Source organism: Bombus vancouverensis, chromosome 7 (assembly GCF_051014615.1).
Source record: "Bombus vancouverensis nearcticus chromosome 7, iyBomVanc1_principal, whole genome shotgun sequence".
Lineage (NCBI taxonomy): Eukaryota > Metazoa > Arthropoda > Insecta > Hymenoptera > Apidae > Bombus > Bombus vancouverensis.
This window is the reverse complement of record NC_134917.1, coordinates 18476840-18490361: the sequence shown is the minus strand read 5'-3', so window position 1 is coordinate 18490361 and position 13522 is coordinate 18476840. Positions and strand designations below refer to the sequence as shown.

At 27.0% G+C, this 13522-nt stretch overlaps 4 protein-coding genes across 8 annotated transcripts; 2 read left to right on the top strand and 2 right to left on the bottom strand.

Moving 5' to 3' along the window:
* The first annotated feature begins 146 nt into the window (after positions 1-146).
* Prosalpha6 (Proteasome alpha6 subunit) lies at positions 147-2159 on the top strand. 2 transcript variants are annotated; one of them, XM_033334432.2, is made up of 5 exons: positions 147-305; positions 542-792; positions 908-1067; positions 1148-1357; positions 1655-2159. In XM_033334432.2, exons 1-5 carry the CDS (start codon positions 303-305, stop codon positions 1862-1864), a joined length of 834 nt encoding a protein of 277 aa, XP_033190323.1. In that variant the 5' UTR covers positions 147-302; the 3' UTR covers positions 1865-2159. The 2 variants fall into 2 exon arrangements, with proteins under 2 accessions (XP_033190323.1, XP_076475844.1); XM_076619729.1 differs by lacking the exon at positions 147-305 and adding an exon at positions 391-409.
* Positions 1988-5366, bottom strand: Las (lipoyl synthase, mitochondrial). 3 transcript variants are annotated; one of them, XM_076619727.1, is made up of 7 exons: positions 5229-5366; positions 4990-5157; positions 4581-4886; positions 2985-3141; positions 2842-2899; positions 2583-2738; positions 1988-2506 (listed from the first exon to the last, which is right to left on the bottom strand). In XM_076619727.1, exons 2-7 carry the CDS (start codon positions 5146-5148, stop codon positions 2146-2148), a joined length of 1197 nt encoding a protein of 398 aa, XP_076475842.1. In that variant the 5' UTR covers positions 5149-5157; positions 5229-5366; the 3' UTR covers positions 1988-2145. The 3 variants fall into 3 exon arrangements, with proteins under 3 accessions (XP_076475842.1, XP_076475841.1, XP_076475843.1); XM_076619726.1 differs by having other exon boundaries at positions 4990-5275; XM_076619728.1 differs by having other exon boundaries at positions 4581-4883; positions 4990-5274.
* Positions 5367-5624: 258 nt separating this feature from the next.
* On the top strand, positions 5625-12134 carry LOC117156882 (Sterol regulatory element binding protein). Of its 2 annotated transcripts, none has more exons than XM_033334338.2 (8): positions 5625-5851; positions 6327-6914; positions 7002-7233; positions 7319-7713; positions 7836-8768; positions 8886-9193; positions 10772-10927; positions 11005-12134. In XM_033334338.2, the coding sequence occupies exons 1-8, from the start codon at positions 5752-5754 to the stop codon at positions 11356-11358; spliced, it is 3066 nt and encodes a 1021-aa protein (XP_033190229.1). In that variant the 5' UTR covers positions 5625-5751; the 3' UTR covers positions 11359-12134. The 2 variants fall into 2 exon arrangements, with proteins under 2 accessions (XP_033190229.1, XP_076475840.1); XM_076619725.1 differs by having other exon boundaries at positions 7301-7713.
* LOC117156935 (nuclear receptor 2C2-associated protein) lies at positions 11864-13411 on the bottom strand. The gene is made up of 3 exons (XM_033334470.2): positions 13069-13411; positions 12778-12868; positions 11864-12567 (listed from the first exon to the last, which is right to left on the bottom strand). Exons 1-3 carry the CDS (start codon positions 13104-13106, stop codon positions 12289-12291), a joined length of 408 nt encoding a protein of 135 aa, XP_033190361.1. The 5' UTR covers positions 13107-13411; the 3' UTR covers positions 11864-12288.
* Between the last annotated feature and the right edge of the window lie 111 nt (positions 13412-13522).

Below are 13522 nucleotides of genomic sequence, written 5' to 3'. Positions count from 1 at the left end.
TAGCAATTTATAAATTAGAGATTTATAAATTTATAAATTTATAAATAGAGATTACTAATTTCTTAAACTAAAATTATGATAGTTTAGAACTTTACTAGATAGCGCTTTCACTATCAAGCTGATAGCAAAGGAGTGTCCTCTCTATTATTTATTTGATCATAATACCGCTGCATGACAGTTGTTTTATGAAAAAGATTCGTTGTTGGTCATAAGTATTTTACAACTTTACGTTATTTATTAAATAAATTAATAATTTAAATAATAAATAGCATTTTATATTTACAATTAAATAACATTCAATAATGGTATGTATTTTACATAGTTCTTTTCACGAAACATAATAATATAGTATATCACATCATTATTATGGCATTTGCGGACCTATATTTATCATCAGAAGGGTTAATTTGTACGTGGAATTAAATTATGTATATATTACATATTGATATTCTTTTCCATTTTAACATATAACAACTACAATGAATAAAACTAGTTAATATAAAACATTAAATAATAATAAAAAATTTTTCATATTTTTCAGTTTCGGAATCAATACGACAGTGATGTCACAGTTTGGAGTCCACAAGGACGTTTACATCAAGTAGAATATGCAATGGAAGCTGTGAAATTAGGATCAGCTACTGTAGGACTTAAAAATAAAACTCATGCAGTCCTTATTGCTCTGAAAAGAGCTTCTTCTGAGTTATCTGCTCATCAGAAAAAGATATTTCCCATAGATAAACATATGGGAATTTCTATCTCAGGTTTAACAGCTGATGCCAGGATGTTGAGGTACACCATAAACCATAATATATCAATTATATTGTGTCACTATTAATAAAAATATAATCATTGTTTTAAAATCTTTATTAAATTAAGATTTGAATTTTTATTTATTTGTTTATAGTCGATATATGCGAACTGAATGTTTAAATTATAAATATTCTCATGATGATCTATTACCTGTAAGTCGGTTACTTGCATCCCTGGGAAATAAATTGCAAACATGTACTCAAAGATATGATAGAAGACCATATGGAGTAGGTTTACTTATTGCTGGGTATGATGTAGGTAGATGTGATTAAATGGTTGATTACTATCTAGCAAAAGATAAATTGTTATTAAAGTATTATTAATATTTCTAAAGGATCAAGGACCACATATTTATCAAACATGTCCATCATCAAATTACTTTGATTGTAAAGCAATGGCTATTGGTGCACGTTCTCAAAGTGCTCGTACATACTTAGAAAAACATCTTAATGAACTTTTATCATGTGATCTTGATGAACTAATAAAACATGGTCTTCGTGCATTAAGAGATACATTGCCAAATGAAGTTGATTTATCAGTAAAGGTAAATGAAAGATGTTCATTCTATTAGTTTCCAATGTTTCTTTCATAAGTAGTAGATTTGTGAAAAAAGTAAAAGAAGGCAAAGTTTTACCATCTTTCATATGTAATAAAATGATTTTAATAAATTTTTTAATTTGTCATGGTTTTCGAGTTTTTAGTCGTATTCAGCAAAAGGCCATGGAAATTGTATAAAAAATTGTGAAAATTTCTTCTCTCCTATTTTTCATATAAATTTAACATATAAGTATTTTTTAAATCTTATGTAAGATATATTATAAGAGAAATTATTTTATTACAGAATGTCTCTATCGCAGTAGTGGGAAAAGGTACAGATTTTAAAATATATGATGAAGATGCAATTTCTGTCTATTTATCTCAAATTGAAGATGACAAACGTAGTAAACCTACTGAACCAGATGTAGAACAAGATTCTAAACCTCCACAACCTCCACCTTCTGATGAAGGTTCACAAGACCCACAAGTTACAGTTGCAATGGACACAGATTAAAAATAATTTACTTTATAGCATATTTTATGTATACATTTAAAATGAATTTGCATTTTACGTTTAAAAATTGTATTTTTCCTCATCATATTCAATACAACAATAGGATGTCATGAATCATGAAAATTTTGTTAATTTTCAATATATATAATACATTTCTTTAGCCACGTAATTACAATTATCTACATGATTTGATAGTATTCCTTTATGTACAGATATACAATAATTTGTACTATAATACATGAATACACAAGTATTCTCAATTACAATTAAAACAAATATGTTTATTGGTTTTCAATCTGTTTGTTTCTACGTTTTTTTAATATATTTGTTAAGAAAAATTCTCCAGCTTTATATGATGAACGCACTAATGGACCACTTGCAGTATATAAAAATCCTAGTTCATTTCCAATATTTTCCCACTTTTTAAATTTTTCAGGTGTAATATATTCAATTACTTTTAAATGTCTTTTTGTAGGTTGCATATATTGGCCAAGTGTCAAAGCATCTACACCTGCTTCTTTTAAGTCTGTCATTGTTTGCTCAATTTCTTCATCAGTTTCCCCTAATCCTAACATTATCGATGATTTTGTAATTAATTCTGGATTGCATTCCTTTGCTGTTTCTAATACCTTCAACGATTGTCTAAAAAATACACGAAAATACATATATTTCTAAGTTTACTAAAAAAAAGTTACAAAAGCTACAATATGTACCTTACCTATATTCAGCTCGTCTATCTCTAACAAATGGAGTTAAACGTTCAACAGTTTCAATATTATGAGCAAACACATCAAGATTAGAATCTACAATTATTTTAACACAATTTTTGTCTCCCCTAAAATCTGGTACTAAACATTCCACTAAAATATTACTTCTGCAAAAATATAAAAAGCACATATATAAAATATTTATTTAATATATAATTGCAAAGTACTTTGTTATAATAATAGACAAAATAAGGTGATAAAATTATGCACCTTTTTTTAATTTCCTTCACTGTTTCTGCAATATGACTAGCTCCACCATCACTTAAATCTATTACAATATAATATAATTTTGACATAAGAAACATAATAATTTTGGTATATACATAAATTAAAAAATGTACAAACTACTTAACCATCTCTGTCTACCGATGTAAGTACAACATAATCCAAACCCCAATCTGTTATTGCAGTTGCCGTATTTACTGGTTCCTCCGGATTTAATGGTAATGGTGTGCGTGATGTTTTTACAGAACAGAAACGACAACCACGGGTACATGTATCGCCCATTAACTATATTAAATTGTTTTCCACTATTATATTCTCATATATAACTAATTAACCTTTTTGGATAAAACCCAATTGTCACTTGACAGTATTGCAACAAATAATTAGATTTTAGTAAAAGTATTACGTAATGAAATTACTAAATAGCAATGTGAAAATTTACACTATGAAATGTTGCGCATGATGAATAAATTTACATTTTGCTAACTTTTATCACTTTTAATATAAAGCACATAATCATTAGCTTATACAGGGTGTAGCACATAATTGTTGCCACTAATTTTTGGGTACTTCCGATGATCTGACAAAAAAAATGTTCCAAACAAAAGTTAATTAGTATTTAGCCAGCTACAAATTGCCATTTAAAAAAATTCTAAAAAGTTATTTTTTAGATAAGGTATTAAGGTTACTTTGTCGTTTTTAAGTGACACAGCATTTTTGACTTCACATTGTTGTATCTGATATCAAGATGAGTTCAACAATCTACTATACTATGACCTTGACTCCAAACTTCCATTTAATTAGGAGGAATGGAGAATTGTGTATGCTAAGGATTATTTTATAGGTGGACTATGAATAACATAGAATAGAAAAAAACATACTTTGATATTACATTATTTCCATGTGTTCAATTACAACAAATACTTGAATTGTAGCCGATGGTTTTGTAAATATAATTTGGACAGATGCCGTAAATGTGTAGTAATTGTTACTATAATGCTATCAGAGCAAACTTCCATGTACACTGTACAGATTCACTCCTCTAGATGTTTGATATTTTGAATAAACTCAGGATAGACCTTTAGACTACAGATGACTCCGCAGAAAACAAATCTATTAAGGATCTAAAACAGCAAATCTATATAGCATGCATGCAAATTTATTCTGACAGCAGCACCTACTACAAACTTATTACATCAGTCAGGATTATATTTACAAAACTATGGGCTATAATTCAAGCATTTGTTGTAATTGAACATACAGAGATAATGTAATATCAAGGTATGTTTCTTCCTATTTTATGTTATTCATATTCCATCTATAAAATAATTCTCAACATATACAATTTTCTATTCCTCCTGATTAAGCAAAAATTTCGAGGATCATTTTAAAGCCATGGTATAATAGGTCGTTAAAGTCCTCTGAATATCAGCTGCAACAACATAAAGCCAAAAATAAATTTAAAATGAAAAAATAAATTTAAGAACATCAAAGTGACCTTGATATCTTATCACAAAAACAAGTTTTTGGAAATTTTTTATGTAGCAATTTGCAACTGGCTAGACACCGATTAATTTTTATTTAGAACTTTTTTCTGTTAAGCCATCAGAAGTAACCAAAAAGTCATAGCATCAATTATGTGTACAACCTGTATATTTTTAATTAAATCACCTTTTTAAACAAAATTACAAAACAATGAGATATATAGAGTTAATAATACAAACCATAATAGTAGCCGTTGCTGTTCCATGTGTACCACCTCCCCAACATTCCCCAATATTAGGACATCGTGCTTCTTCACATACAGTGCTTAATTGTAATCGTCTTAATTGTGACTTTATTCTACTATAATTTTTACCCATTGGGATTTCTGTCTTTAGCCAAGGTGGCAATTTCAATCGAGATTTATCACCTTTTTCTAACTTCAACTTTCCATTATATTCTTTGTAGGTACCAGCAATAAAATGTTCTAAGTTAGGCCCATCCACTAGTTTTTGAGAAAAAGTTTTTTCTTTGACACATTGCAACTGCTTTGGTACATAAACAATATTAGTATACATTTAAAAATATCAAATATTATGAATATTGCATTAGTAATACTATCATTAGCAATATTATTTGTCAAATACATACTGATGAGTGAAAATTACAAGCAGTAGATATTTTTACTCGACTTGACTTACGAAAAGCTTGAAACATGTTTGCTTGTAAATGAACATTCAAATAACCTTTCAAAAATAAAAAGGAATCAGCCTTATAGCATGGAATACTATCAAATACGATAATGAACATCTGTACAAACTAACATTTGCAATTGCTTAATAAATACTTGAATTTGTAGTAGTTTTTTAAATTTTATAATATATACCAACGTTTTCAAACTTGTAATTATTTATTTATATTTACTTATAACTATGAATTTAAAGTAAATATAAAATTTTCCTATCAAATAGTAAAGAATCTTAATAAAAGATTCTATACTTATATATTACATATTTTTTATGTTTTTATTTTTGTATTTGGTTTTAATTTTTTAAGATCATAGAATATTTTAAAATATTTATTGTTTTTAATTTGAAGATTAAAATGGATAATTTAGAGAATTATTTATAAAACATTTCATAAACATTGTTATTCATCAAAAGATTTAATAAAAATATTAATAGTAACGTTTTTCATAAAAATCCGTCCATATTCTACAATAAATTTTGTTAGTTTAGCAACACATACTGACGTAATATCATCCGATCTGTAGAGCTTCTGTGATTGGACGCGGTAAAGGTCGGGTGACTTCGTAATTTGTTAGTTATTACGTTTGACATATCAGTGCTTCGTTTTGTTTTAATCATTGAATTTATTTAGTGAAAATAAATATTTGACAAATATTACGCCACAATGGCAGATCCTGGAGGGTGGACTACTACACAAGATAACGATTTTTCTAATTTTCAATCGAACGACAGCTTTAATTTGAATGAAGTAACTGGTATCGATGGTATGTTGTATTTAATATTTATCAAAATATTTTTTATCATTTTGTTTTAAAAGTTATAATGAAATAGTAATTTCCCCATATTTTTAAATTATATTATTTTTATTTTTTATTTGTTACCCATTTGTTTTTATATAATTTTATTTTTCAGTGATTTTTATGCGATTTTATATAATTTTTTAAATAATAAATTTGTTTTAAATTAAGAATATGATTATAATCGTTTATTATATATATTTACTTATTTAAAGAATTGTAGTCAAATTATTTTCTAGAAATGAATTAAACAGTCTTTAATTTATATGAACAGTTGTAATCAACAGCATATCTTTTTAATGTAATTATAACATTTTATATGATTAATATGAAAATATCATTACATATTATTTTATTTGTTATTACATGTGACAGAAAAAGAGAGAGAGAGATTTTGTTTTTGTATATGTTACATCACTATCTTAAATTTTTTTTATTACAGAACTTCTTACAAACTGTGAAAGTGAATTATTGAAAAATGAAAATTTATTTAGCGACGATGCATTATTATCACAATTGGAAGAGCCTTTAGGCATGGATACAGAGGGATTGGATTTTTTAAACTTTAATAATAGTAAAGAACTAAAAGATTTTAAAGAATTTCATGATTATGAGGATCCAAATATTATCAAATCTGTACCAAGTGGAAATGTAATATTAGCTCCAGCAATAACAGAAAATACACAACAAGTTCCTTGTGTCATTCAACAATCTCAACAACAAAAGCAACGACCACAATTACAGGATATAACTTCTATACAAAATAGAGCACAAAGAATATCTGTCACACCAGCACCTACAGTATTTAGTTCACAATATGCTATACCACAAAACCTAAACTTCAGTGTCCAGTCTCCTGTTGTAACTATAGCACCAGTGACACAACAAAGACAGTTGCTTTTACCAGCTAAACTTATAAAATCAGAATCAGTTGTTTATTCTAGGGGATCACAAGCTGTTAGTTCAACATCTGTACCACACCAGATACATACCTTAGTAAATACTGCTAATGGAACAGTTTTAACTGCTGGTAAGAATATATGACATCATGAGATTTTTATTAAATTTATTATATCCTAATTTTTATTAAATTTGTTATATTCTAATTTTTATTCAGGTATTCCAGTTGTATTAGATACTGATAAGGTACAGATTAATCGATTAAGTACAAATACACATATAGGTGTACCAAGAGTAAAAGAAGTAAAACGTAGTGCTCATAATGCCATAGAACGACGTTACAGAACATCAATTAATGATAAAATCATTGAATTGAAGAATATCATTGTTGGAGTAGATGCTAAACTGAATAAATCAGCAATTTTGAGAAAAACTATTGATTATATTAGGTATATTATGTTAATATGTGTTTGACTTTTAAAATATTTGTTATAAATTGACGAAAATTTTTATTAGGAACAATGAAAATTTTAGGTTTCTTCAAAATTCTAATGCAAGATTAAAAGCAGAAAATATGTCGTTAAAATTGGCTGCTCAAAGGCAAAATTTGCGCGATTTATTAGTATGCGGTGAACTTACACCACCTAGATCAGATTCAAGTGAATCATCTTTATCTCCAGCACCAGCACCATTATCTCCTCAATCTCCTTCATCTATAAAAGATGATCCAGATTTGTTACAAAATGTTGATTCAGCATCTGTTCTTACAAATCAAGGCATGAGAGATCATACTAGGCTTACGATTTGTGGATTTATGCTCCTCTTTTTAGCATTTAATCCTTTAGGTTTTTTGATAAATAATGTTGGAAGATTCAATTCTGATTATATAAACACAAAATTAGATGGTCGTACAATTCTTAATTATCAAGGTATCATAATATAATAATTACAATGCTATTACATTATAATATATAGTATAATAATAATGTATACTAATTGTTATATATGTTACTATGTATAACGAGTAATACTATTATTAACCTTTTTGTAGATCAATCAGATCTTGAAAATCCAGTGTGGAGCAATGTGCTTTTATGGCTAACAAATGCTATACTTTTAATTGGTGGACTTTGCAGACTATTGCTATATGGTGATCCAATACTACCATCTGACAGTAAAATTTTCCTTGAACTTCATCGATGGAGACGTCAAGCAGAATTCAATATATCGAAGAATGAATATAGTCAAGCATGCCGAGATTTACATCAATGTTTGCAATACTTAGGCCGACCATATCCATCATCACGCGCAGAAATTTGGCTTGCAACTATGTGGCAAATTATAAGACAACTTCTTCATAAATTATGGATTGGAAAATGGATTTTGTATACTCATAAATGGTTTTCTGAAAAAACTACACGACAACAAGCAGAGATATCAGCTATGGAAATGGCTATTATTTATCAGCATATGTTATGTCTACATTTATCAGAAGGATCAAAGAGTGGAACTCTGTATCTTGCTCTTTCTGCAGTGAATTATGCAGAAGCCACTGGAGAAACTATTCCAAAATCATTATTAGCAGAAATATATATCAATGTTGCATTGTGTTTCAAGCACTCGTTATTTCCATTTATTCATAAATATTATTTGGGCAAGGCGCGCACTTTATTATCATCATGTGCAGTTCCACCAAAATTAAAGTGGATAATGAGTGATGAAGGAGCTAAATTTTTAGCATTTCAAAAATGGCAATATGGAGAACAACCAGATAATGAATTTACTTCTCAAACTAGTAAAGCTGATCCTTTATCATATGCTTCACGTGCATATAGAGATTATTTAATCGGACATTGTTTACGTATTTTAACTGGTACTGTTGGAGATGCTCATTTATCTTCAATATTAGAATATGGACAAACTATTATGGCTTCTGCTGGAATAGATGCTGGATTTTTATGTACTGACAAAGTTACAGTTACACGTAAGTTTAAATAAAATCTTGTTTAATGAGTTCATTGGTGGTATTGGATGGCATTAAATTTCTTCCTTCCTTTTTTTCTTTAACTAATAAATAGAATTTGTTGAATTAATGTTTTAGATTGTGAAGATGAAATTGGATTATGGTGGGGAGCAGTTATATATGTAGCAGCATGTTGGAGATTGAAAGAAGACGATTCACAAGCATGGAGCATTGTTGAAAGCAAATTTCCTTATGAAAAATGTTACCAACTTTGCAATAATAATAACAGTATTAGTCCACTGCCATATGTTGTTTTGAATGCTTTGCAAGCAGCAAAAGCAACTACTAAATCAGTCTCTATGCGTTTTATTGATCAGGCAGGAATATTGCTTGAACAATGTTTGGTTTATTATAATTGCAAGCAACAGTCATCCCAAAACGTTTTGGTAAGATATTTAAATATTATGTTTATAATATATTAATATATTCAATTCTTTTATACAAAAATTATTATAATTACTTATATTTTTTTGTAATGCTTTTATTTTACATAGATAATAAAATTAGAAATTATGAAGTAATAAATTATATAACATATGATTTGAATACGGAAATAAAATATTTAATTCTTTTTATATTTTTTCAAATTTATGATCTTTGAAAAATCTGTTTTTCATGTTATTTATCTTCTCAAAATGAATATCATTACACATTTTTTCATAAAACAAAAGAAAATGATCAAATAATGAATTATATATGTAGTAACTTTAAGTATATTATAGTATATATTTATGCAATTGCTTACTTGTTACAAGTGTGCATTGTAGTTGCATTGCATGAAATATAACTATGCAATACTTCTACAGTGCAACTTCTGTGGCAGGTCTCAGCGTCATATGTGATAGATAAATATATATATATATAGGGTAGACCAAATAAAATGTTATAGACTGTTTTCTCTATTGTAGATATTTTCTTTCTTTCCTAAATTAAACAGGATAGAGGGGTAATCATTTGAAGTGCAATAAATTTTTTTAAGACTACTAAGAAAAGTTTAAAGGTAGTCTCCTTCATTTATCTTAAATGGAATGAGGTATTCATTTTCTTTATTTAGGTAACTCTTATCAAACAGAGTAACATTTACTTGAAACACTTCTTTTTATTCTGCACAATTAAAGAGATTTAATAAATAATTCAATGCAGTTCTAGGTACATTTAGAGTTTTTTATAAACATATTTTTTTACCTATTTGTTTGATAATAGAAAGGTAATTTCTTGAAATATTTTATGAACAATGTTAATTTTAAATTCTTTAGAGAGATGAACCTTATTATTTAATCATCTTCTTATATGATGATTAAATATTTAATATGCTGATACATAAAATATAAAGTGATAGTACTCCTACAATGAAGGAAAATATAATCATAAAAGTATTTACTGCGCATACATTGGTTATTTCATTAATGCTATAAAATGCTTAAAATAGTATTTATGAAAGACTTAATAGGTGTTTAGAAATTTAAAGACACCATTTTAAACATTTATTAAAATAATTCTCACTTTAGAATACATTTATATACATATTTTTCCCCTCCTTTCTTCTCTTTTTACCTTCTGAAGTTTCTCTTAAGAGAAGTATGTATTTTTCGCCATAGCTCTTTAACTGTGCAAAGTAAAAAAATATTCAAGTTAAATATTATTCCATTTAATAAGAGCTATTCGAATAAAGAAATGTTAATATCTCACTCCATTTGAAAAGGGGTCCTTTTTACCTATGTATAATAGTTTTCCTAAAAAATTTTTTACATATCAGATGATTTAACAACTCCTTTGTCCTTAATTTAAAAAGAAATGAAATGATTTCTGAGAATTTGGCTTATAATATTTTACAGGATGGTAGAAAATGGAATCAAAACTTTTTCTTGGGAATAGATAGCACTTAACAGTTCCTGAATCCAACAAATCAATCAAATCTACAAAATTAATAATAATTTTCTTATTAGCTTTGATTATTTTTTTAGCTTACTCAATTGTGGATTTGTGATTGGTTACTTGAAATGCGAACTACACTTTGGCAGGAATTAGATAATGATTTAGAAAAATTAACTACAAATATATCTCTTGGAGGTTTTCAACGTGATTTAGCTTGTTTGAGACAATTATGTCAGCATATTCCAGTAAGTTTACATATATATTTTAATATTATAATTTATAAGTTAATTATTATTTTTAACAATTGTCATGTACTTTTTAGTCTACTTTAGCAAGAGTATTTGTTTATGAAGCCACAACACGTATAATGGCGGGAGCAACACCAGTGAAAACTCAAATATTGTTAGACCGTAGCTTACATCACAGAAATTCACGTTCTTCAATTATCTGTGGAAAAGATCGTTCGCAAGATCAATATACTGGAGAAAGAGAACACGCGGTAGCTTTATGTTTAGCTTGCCGACATTTACCTCCACTATTACTAGCCTCTCCTGGAGAACGTGCAGGCATGCTTGCAGAAGCTGCTAAAACTCTTGAGAGGGTAGGTGATAGAAAGAGACTTCAAGAATGTTACAAATTAATGAGGCAATTAGGACCAGCTATTTCTGCTAACTGATATATCACAAGTATAAGAATATACCTCATTCAATCCTGTCTTTTACATAGGTTTGTCTCTTTCATGACTCATTGTTGTAAACAAAGTTTGCAAAGAAATTAACGGATCTAACATGGTTTCTCTTTTTGTACTATTTCACGTTATACTAAAACAAACGTTAAAATAAAAGACAGGCAAAAAGTATAAATATGCACTAGTTATGTATGTATATAGTGTATAGTATTATGATATCACATAGAGTATAGAGTAAAAGAAAGTTTCCAGGGTTTAAGTTGAATAGCTGATTTAATTTATATCAATGCACATTGTGCAAGATTGTTGTACATAAATTATAATATTTACAAACAGAAATTATGATATTCTTAACGCAACTAAGACTTTTAGATAACTTGTGTTAATTTGATATTTTCCTTTTCAATATAATTATTTTGTAATTTAATTAATGCGTCTGTCATTGCTATATATATCTGTGTGTGCATAATATGATGGTATTGAAGTCTGTAAATGATATGTTTGAGTTTTTTCAAAATATATAATTTTATTATAAGTTTTCATTACTTCAGAGATATAAATTGGGGTTTAAGAGATATAAATTGATATAAATATCTCTATATATACTACATGTAAAACTAATACATTAACATACAAAATGTAGCTTTATAATTAAGAAATGATTAATAGAATATATAAACTATCTTAAATACACACTGTTTTAAATATTCAAAATAAATTATAAGAACAATTTTATATAAAAATAAATGAGATCAGAAATTAAATTATAATGTTTTCCTCATCTTTTCTTTATTTATAGATATCTATTTTTTAAATCAATTTTCACTTCATTTACAACATCAAAAATTTAGTCAAAAAGACATATGTAATATTTAATTACATTTATTTTTTGTAAAAAATAATGCTTGCTACAATATTTTATGAGTGTAAAGATAATTTGTATATAATAATTCTACCAAAGAAATCTGTACTTTCATTAAATACAAATTTAAAAGTTTTTGCTTTTACTGGATTTGTCAAACTGAAAATTTGTATCGTATTTTTGTCTTCTGGATAAAACGACTCATGAAATTTAGTTTCTTTATTACCAACTTCTAAATGACAATTTTTGCCAACAAATCCACCTTGAAATTCAATTTCAAATGAACTTATTTTATATTCTTGTTCAAATTCAATAATTATCCACTGAAGAGTTCCCTGTAACATACAATATGTACTAGTAGTAATAATATATGTAAGAATTATTTATTTAATACATATGTTTCTTTAAGTATAACTTAAAAAAACTGTAAAAGATTTATTTTATCACTTCATCATCAAAATGTATTACTTTAAAACAAAATAATAGGTAAGGAATATATTAATACATAACAATATAGGAGGAAAGTACAAAAAAGATTTCCTTACCGCGTCAGAATTCCAACAAGTTTCAGGACAATTATCGAACATGTAATTTTTCCCATAAGATCGATTATTCTTGTTCAAAACTGAACTAACCCTAGATAAGTAACATATGATAAATATAACTTTTGTTTATATAAAACAAATTTCTAATTATTTTACATATCGTGACTAATATCTTATGAAAATATTTTGTTTTTCATAGATATATACCATGAAAATATTACAAAAAATTTGAGTAGTTTAATCACAATATGTATATATATATGTATATATATATCTTAAATAATAGCTCACCGACACTCGAATTTATATTGTTTCAATAAACACGTCATACTAAAATAAAGCTAATATATGTGTAACTTAACCTCGATTGAATGTAAGGTTAAGTAGAATGAACTTATGTTGAGTATTGTCTATCCAGTTTTCACGATATACTACTACAATATTTAAAGTCAATTCTCAAATCCAAACAGCTTAAATGTGAGGAGGTGCGTTAAAATAAGCAATAAAAAATGCAGCAAAGATGTAGCCTTTGATTCCTGATGTACATATACTTCTTAAGTAACCAATTTGATGTATATGCCTTCTAAAAATCTGTAGAAGTCTATAACATTTATGCACAGGTACTATGCTATTATGTACATATATCAACAAATTCAAAAAACAAAAAACAATTTATAAAACAAGAAATGTTATACATTTAAAACTATTATAATTTAATGTATTATACAATATAATTTGAAGTATT